We start from the raw sequence: 7,044 nt of genomic DNA, 5'->3' as shown, positions 1-7,044 counted from the left end.
CCTGGGCCCTCTGTCTCTCCTGTAGCGGCAGCTGCCCCCACAAGCCTGCCCCTGAGCACACCCCCACACAATGCGGAATCTCATGGGTGCTGTGTCTGGAGGTGCACCTCTTCCAACCACATCCGTGTGCTCTTGGCTTAGCAGATGGCCCTCAGGTCCCCCAGCCACACTGTCCCGCTTTTTCAAATGGGGAATGGGCCCTCAGGCTGTGCCAGGGAGAAGTTGCTGGGGAAAGTGGGTTGAGCGTCCCAGACACATTGGTACACTGTTGCCTGGTGGAAAGATAAACATTCTGTCACTCTCCCTGGGACTCCCAGCGCTGGGAGACACTTCTCCCCTTCAATGCCCAGCTTTCTGCACATGGGGAATGAAGCCTGCTGTACGCCTGCCTGGTCACCTGCTCTGGGGGTCATCTGTGTGTCCAGAGAGTTGCTTAGCAACCCAGTGTAGCTGGGTGACTGTGTCAACATCTCATGACCAAAGGCCATGAGGGACAGAGTCCTCTCACTCTGCACCCCTCAGCTCCCAGCCACATGCCCCTCCACGCTGAGTCCTGCTCTTGGAAGCAGACCTCTGATGTCCCTTAGAGTCCCTAAGTGCAGTCATCAGGACCAGGAGTCTCCATGTGAGAGACCTTCCCCATGGGGATGGTCTTAAAGTGGGCACAGGAAGCTCTTCGCCAGCAAGTGGGGGTAGATGCTGATGTCAGGTCGGGTGACTCTGGAAGGCAGCCAGGGAGGAGGAGGTTCTGCATCAGGTACCAACGGGCCCAAGGTGCACATGCACATAGTGAACCCAGGCACTCTTACCGCCTGAGGAATGGGTGTTCCTTCCCTCTTCCGCAGCCCCCTGCTCCTCCTGAGCCGGCCCCCATGAGTCAATCACATCCTTCTGCTCCCAGGAGACAAGGATGTGTCTCCTCAGTTAAGCTCGACTTTCACCTCTATCACAATGTTGTGCCTAGAGATGGGTGGTGGGACTCTAGCCCTTGGAGTCTCTCGTTATGCAAACATGGGGTAGGAGTGAGGCCCAGTGTGAGGGGGTGGTTAGATGGGAAGAGGGAGGCCTCAGGGGAGTTTCTCCTGTGGGTCAGTTTCACTGCTAGCTCTCACACCCAACACCACCAATAAAATGGATGATAGTAATTAAGACTACATAATTACCTCGTGTTTATTTATTCCCAGGAAGCCTCCTTTCCCTGGCCCCCATCATTACCTATTCCATCCTTTCAGTAGGTGATGGGTGTTAACTATGGCTCTAATAAAAAGTAGTTAACTGTCCAAGTTTCCCATCCCCATGGCTCTGGGTAACTCTGCTGTCTCCTTCACCTCAGCCCTGTGAAGCAGAAGGGAGGCTGCGCAGGGTGCAGAGGCATGGTCCCCACTGTCAGAGGGAGGAATGAGGCACTATGCAGAAGAGATACAAAGAATGCAGTCCTACATGCAAAGTTCTAGAAGCCACAAATCTTGCCTTCTCCTTCGAGCCTCCCACCTTCTTCCCCCTATACATCTGCCCCTAGAGCTTCTCTGTTCCCTCTCCCCTTCCTGGGCCTTGCTCGGAAGACTGATCAAGCCAAGCATTCACCCATCACCCACCCATCAGCCAGCAACCAAGGCGGCCCAGGGAATATATTTCCTAAATGGTTAAAAAAAGGGGGGGGGAGGGAGGATCTTTGTAAAGGTCAAGACCTTGCGTACAAAAATTAGCTACAAAGTGGCACTTGTCGATAGGATTCAGCTCTCAGGGATGTTTGTGCTCTTGACTCACAGGAAAAGGTGGAACTTCAAACTTCCGGTGAAGATGAAAGGGGGGGTGGCTGGGGGTTCTGCCCAGAATCTCTCAGATCATCACGGTCAGCCCACCAGGTATGCGGGCTCTAGAGAGGTATCCCAGAGAGAAGTCAACTCCTGAAACCCACTCTTCAGGGTGAGTCTCATGGGAGTGTTGAGTCCCTCAGGTTCCCTCTCCTACTTCCTCGCGGTCTCACTCTACGTCAACTCAGCGTCTTTGAGGCGCTTACGCATCTCCTGACCCAGTGCTGCAAGACCTGGATCCGTTGTCGCTCAGCCAAGCCTTCTTCCACTTGTGCATGAGCCTGGAAGCAGGGTCCTGCACCCATCCCATACCTTTTCCCATTTTACCTAAGGGAAAGACGAGGTAAAGGGGGAAGCCAGGTTAGAGCCGCGAAAACTCTGGACTCCGAGTATCCTTCGTTTCCTCCTCCCCACCTTTTTTGTTGCCGTTTCCCACCCCCTAATGTTTCCAATTAGGGCGGCTACTCAACCTAATGGGCCCCATCCACCGGTAGGAGGCGCATCGCCCCTTTAAGGGGCAGGCCCCTGGCTTCTCTGACCTCGCCCCGCCCCCTCCGCGGCCGTACTGCGCTTGCGCCAAGCGCCGGCGACCAGGGGTTGGGCAGAGCCTAGTTCCGTGCAACTTTCAAGTGAGTTGCAAACTCCGCCCCGAAGCCGGTACCGGTGGCTGGGCACCCTGAGACCGCGGGGACCCTAACGAGCGAAGGCCGTGACCGCCACCCGCGGCCCGGGACCCGCAGCAGCGCCACGGCGAGAGCCGGACACCTGGTTCCCCGCAGCAGGAAGTGCGGGGCTGAGCCGTAACTGCCCCAGGAGCGCGGCGGGGCGGAAGAACGCGGCGCCCGCCCTTACCGGCTCCCAAGTCGGTTCCTCCGAGCCCCGGCCTCCTCGCCTCAGCCCACGGGTCTCCCCGCTCTTCAGGCTCTGCGCACTGCGGAGTTAGGGGGCGGCGGGCTCCGCCTCTGCCAAGGGGCAGCCCGAGCGCCCCTCTAGTTCCCGCACTTCCACTGATTACCCCGTCCCAGCCCCGCGTGAGCGTCCCCTGGTCATCTTTTTGTGGGGGTTCCCCCTTCGTCCCGAGGCTGCAGGATGGTGTCCTGGATGATCTGTCGCCTGGTGGTGTGAGTATGGCTGCTTTCATACACCCTCTACCCCCAGGAACCAGACCGCACCTGAGGTGGAAGATAGGAACGTCTGGTGGGAAAGGGGGCTTTCTGTGCTTCGGGTCACAGCTCCCTCAACACTCACCACAAGGGTTAACGGACCTGCGGGCCTGCACGTGCCATCGGGCACCCTTGCTTGTTCTCCACCCCCAAAGTCTCCTTGGCTCCATGGCGACCCCTCCCGCAGTCACACACACTGCAGACAGGTGTGTGGGACAGAGGCCCTCACGCCAGCCTGCAGCCCCTTAGCAAACACAAGGTGGTGTGGCACGTTGTGGGCGGAGATTCCAGGAGCCTACTTCCCATCTGAGCAGTCACATGACTCACCACTCTGGCCTCAGCCGACCCACTCTGTCCTCTCACCTTCTGTTATTCCAGCAGCTGGCTCCAATATTCCTGTCTGCAACCTGGCAGTGCCAGGTCTGGTGGCCCTAGCCTGATTGCATGTCCATGGGAGGGGACCGCCTGGTGCTCTCACCAGCTCCGAAGCCTGCCTCCCATCCGCCTGTGTGTGGCTGTGTGTGCTCCTCCTCAGTCATGCTCCCATAGGCCACTGGTGCAGGCCTGGGCAGGCTTGGGGTGTTTGTAAACAGCAGGGTGGGGAGGTGGCCTCCAGGGCACTGACTCAGGCACAGGTTGTGCAAGCCAAGCGGGAAGAACAGGATAGGCCCTTGCCACTTCACCCCTGGGAGGGAGATGGCCACCTGGTGGGGGGCAGGAGGACATGATGCCCCTCATACTCCCCCTCTGTTTTATGGGCTCTTCTAGGTTGGTGTTTGGGATGCTATACCCAGCTTATGCTTCCTACAAGGCTGTGAAGACCAAGAACATTCGTGAATATGTGAGTGTGACTGTGGGCAGGAGGGCTTGGTTTAGATTGGGTGGGACGACAACCTTGGGAGTATGGTAGGACTTGGCAAGGTGGGGAGGGTCTGACCTGCCCTCCCCTTCCTCCGGGGCATAAGCAGGTGGCATATCCTAAGCAGAGTGGGTGTGGTTGGAAGGCAGGCTATTGGGGTGCCTGTGCAGAATCATGTGGGTGCAGCTTCTTGGGGGTGGGTACAGAGATGAGTGGCAGTTTCTCAGGCAACTCTCTAGGGCCAGCCAGGTGCCGGGAGAATGCAGCAGGACAGGCTCTCTGGAATCTCCGGGTCAGCCTGGGACAGGGGAGTTGGCTCTGCAGGCTCAGCTGTTGGCCTCTGACCCCCCTGCCCCCCAGGTCCGGTGGATGATGTACTGGATAGTCTTTGCACTGTTCATGGCCGTGGAGACCTTCACAGACATCTTTATTTCCTGGTATGCATGCAGGGGGTCTGCGGGCGGTGGGCAGGTGACGGCCCACTCTCAGCCTGGCTGACCTTGCCGCCCTGTGCTCTGACAGGTTCCCTTTCTACTACGAGATCAAAATGGCCTTTGTGCTGTGGTTGCTATCACCTTACACCAAAGGGGCCAGCCTGCTTTACCGCAAGTTTGTCCACCCATCCTTGTCCCGTCATGAGAAGGTACTCTGCGGGGAGTCAGGGAGGGAAACATAGGGGTGGGTGTGAAGGAAAGGGCCCTGGACTCGGGCTCAGGATTCTGGGTGATTATCTGAGTCCTGCTGCCGTTTTGCTGTGGGACCTTGACAGAAACTAGCCTTCTTCCTCTCTCGTGATGATCGGATGGGAGCACATGTGAATGACCATTTGAGAGTGTGAAACACCAGCTGGAAGTTGTTCAGGGGATGGTGGGAGGAGGCTGCGTGTGGTCACTCACGGAGGTGTGGGAATGGGTGGGTGGGGAGCCCTGCTCGGCGTGGTTGCCAGTGCCCTGTAGGTGGGGGTGGGCAGGGAGGCATGGTCCACAGCACAGGAGTGACTCAACTGTCCAGCTGAACTCCCCTCCACTTTCCTGCCCTCCGCAGGAGATTGACACCTGCCTCATGCAGGCCAAGGAGCGCAGCTATGAGACGGTGCTCAGCTTTGGGAAACGGGGCCTCAACATTGCTGCTTCAGCCGCTGTGCAGGCTGCCACCAAGGTGCCCTGGGTCCCAGCCCTCCAGCAGCCCTCCCACTCCCAGTGCCTTTTGGGGGCATCCAGCTCTCTGTCAGGGAGCCAAGAGAGAGCACCTGAGCATGCCGGGGAACAGGGTGAGGGGTGACAGGTGGGGTGTTGGCAGGAGGATGGAGCTGGAAGTTCAGACTTCCTTGGCTGGGACAGTGATCATGAGGAGTTGGTCCTGCTCTCTGGGCCTTCACTTCCTGTTCGTGCCACAAAGGCATGGGGCTAGGTTACTGAGCTGCTTTCAGTCCTGAGGCCTGGGCCCCTTCATTTCCCTGAGCAGCTGCTCTGGCTCAGCCCCCTTCCTGCTAGGATCCCCTGCCCCATCCCTCCAGGTGACGCGGTGGCTCCCCGGCCCTTGCAGAGTCAGGGTGCACTGGCCGGAAGGCTGCGAAGCTTCTCCATGCAGGACCTGCGCTCCATCCCTGATGCCCCTGCCCCCGCCTACCGGGATCCCCTCTACCTGGAGGACCAAGTACCTCGCCGCAGGCCACCCATCGGTGAGTGGGAGAGAGATCCGGAGCTTGTTTGTTCCGAGGGGAATGTTGCTTCCATGCAAGCTGTGGCTTCCCCAGCAGTTAGAAGAAGGCCTGGCTTGGCTCGAGGCTTTCAGACTATGGAAATGCCCAGCTTTGCCTCCCCGGCCTCCCCCTCCTCTATACAGGGTACCGGGCAGGGGGCCTGCAGGACAGCGACACCGACGATGAGTGTTGGTCAGACACAGAGGCAGTTCCCCAGCCACCCAGCCGGCCCCGAGAGAAGCCTCTCAGCCGCAGCCAGAGCCTGCGTGTGATCAAGAGGAAGCCGCCGGTGCGGGAGGTCAGTGGCAAGGAAGGCACGAAGGAGGTGGGCTGTCCAGGCACTCGGGCCTAGACCTCCTCAGGTTGTACCTGCTCTCTCCCCCCAGGGCACCACCTCGCGCTCCCTGAAGGTTCGGACAAGGAAAAAGACCATTTCTTCAGACATGAACAGCTAGGGTCTGCAGAGCCTGGTCTAATCTTACCTCTTGCCTTATGGGGCGCTGGGGGCTGTTTGGAGGGTATCTCTGGCTGCACGTCTGACCTGCCTACGCCAGCTGCTCAGGCTCTGTCCTCCTGGCTCCTGGTGTCGTCAAGGGCCAGGTGCTGCCGGGGCCATGCACAGGGCTATACCTGCAATGTACCAAAGCAGGCTGGGCCCAGGGTTCTATTTATTGTCTTTCTCATCCTTCTACCCCCCCCCCCCCCCCGGGTGTGTGGGACCAGAGTCCTTCCCAAACCTCTGCAGGTGAAACCAAAAGTCCACCCAGCTGTGTTCATTCCTTCCTGTCCTTCAGAGTACTTGACAGCCCTCCTCCAAGGCCTTGTGTGTGGGTGTGGGTGGGTGTGGGTGTGTGTCCTGGCTGTATGTTTTGTGTTGGTGAATGAGGTCAGGTTTATGCACGTTTTGGTAAATAAACACATAAAAGTGTTCTGTTTGTTCTGGTTTGTATTCCTGGTGCTCATAGCACACATTATTATAAACAGCCTGCCGCAGGCCAGTCCGGGCCTAGGATGGAGGCTAAAAGGACAGACAGACTGCCAGAAGGACCCAGTCTTCTGGGGGAGGTAGCCATTGACATATAGTTGTGATGTGGCGAGTACTGTCACAGGAAGCTCTTGGAGACCTCTGAGAACACAGATGGGAGACTGGGGGGAGGGGGGAGGGACACCCCTGAGAGGGGTCAGAGTCTAAGGTTGTAGACGGGGAGATGGGGTTGGACCTTGATGGGAAGTAGAAGCCAGTGGGAGCACAGTTGTGGAGGGAACTCGGGCAGCATAGTAATCTCATGGGGATTAGCTGGAGCTATAAACAGATTAGGCCTGGGGAGGCCAGCTTCCCCCATGGGCCCGTGGGGGTCTCTAGGGGGGTCCCTAGACCAGCTCTAGGGGTCGAGTTCCTGTAAACACCCAGGTTGGCTGTGGGAGCATTGTACCTCTTCAGAGTGGCCGCGAGAGGGCAGCAGCTGCCAGGGTCTGGGCTGCCCCTAGCTTCCAGGTCCAGGAGGG

The 7,044-nt window shown here is 58.5% G+C and overlaps 1 protein-coding gene across 4 annotated transcripts; it reads left to right on the top strand.

Annotated features, from left to right (window-relative positions):
• Positions 1-1,844: 1,844 nt before the first annotated feature.
• On the top strand, positions 1,845-6,466 carry REEP4 (receptor accessory protein 4). Of its 4 annotated transcripts, XM_028114399.2 has the most exons (9): positions 1,875-1,926; positions 2,973-3,183; positions 3,746-3,818; positions 4,197-4,273; positions 4,359-4,479; positions 4,881-4,994; positions 5,382-5,517; positions 5,682-5,836; positions 5,925-6,466. In XM_028114399.2, the coding sequence occupies exons 2-9, from the start codon at positions 3,146-3,148 to the stop codon at positions 5,991-5,993; spliced, it is 783 nt and encodes a 260-aa protein (XP_027970200.1). In that variant the 5' UTR covers positions 1,875-1,926; positions 2,973-3,145; the 3' UTR covers positions 5,994-6,466. The 4 variants fall into 4 exon arrangements, with proteins under 4 accessions (XP_027970199.1, XP_087877113.1, XP_027970200.1 ...); XM_028114398.2 differs by lacking the exon at positions 2,973-3,183 and having other exon boundaries at positions 1,845-1,926; XM_088020987.1 differs by lacking the exon at positions 2,973-3,183 and having other exon boundaries at positions 1,845-1,926; positions 5,353-5,517.
• Positions 6,467-7,044: the final 578 nt, after the last annotated feature.

Source organism: Eumetopias jubatus, unplaced genomic scaffold, assembly GCF_037043125.1.
Source record: "Eumetopias jubatus isolate StellerSeaLion01/CBP00866 unplaced genomic scaffold, mEumJub1_p1.0 scaffold_2, whole genome shotgun sequence".
Classification (NCBI taxonomy): Eukaryota; Metazoa; Chordata; class Mammalia; order Carnivora; family Otariidae; genus Eumetopias; species Eumetopias jubatus.
Note: the sequence above shows the minus strand (reverse complement) of the source record. Positions and strands in the feature narration are given on the sequence as shown.

What these genes read in the sequence shown, in the direction of transcription:
- REEP4 (XM_028114398.2), top strand. Translation starts at nt 1,868, where the DNA reads ATGCGGGCTCTAGAGAGGTATCCCAGAGAGAAGTCAACTCCTGAAACC. An exon ending in CCAAGAACATTCGTGAATAT is followed by an intron (nt 3,819 to 4,196) that starts GTGAGTGTGACT and finishes CCTGCCCCCCAG; the next exon opens with GTCCGGTGGATGATGTACTG. An exon ending in GGAAGCCGCCGGTGCGGGAG is followed by an intron (nt 5,837 to 5,924) that starts GTCAGTGGCAAG and finishes CTCTCCCCCCAG; the next exon opens with GGCACCACCTCGCGCTCCCT.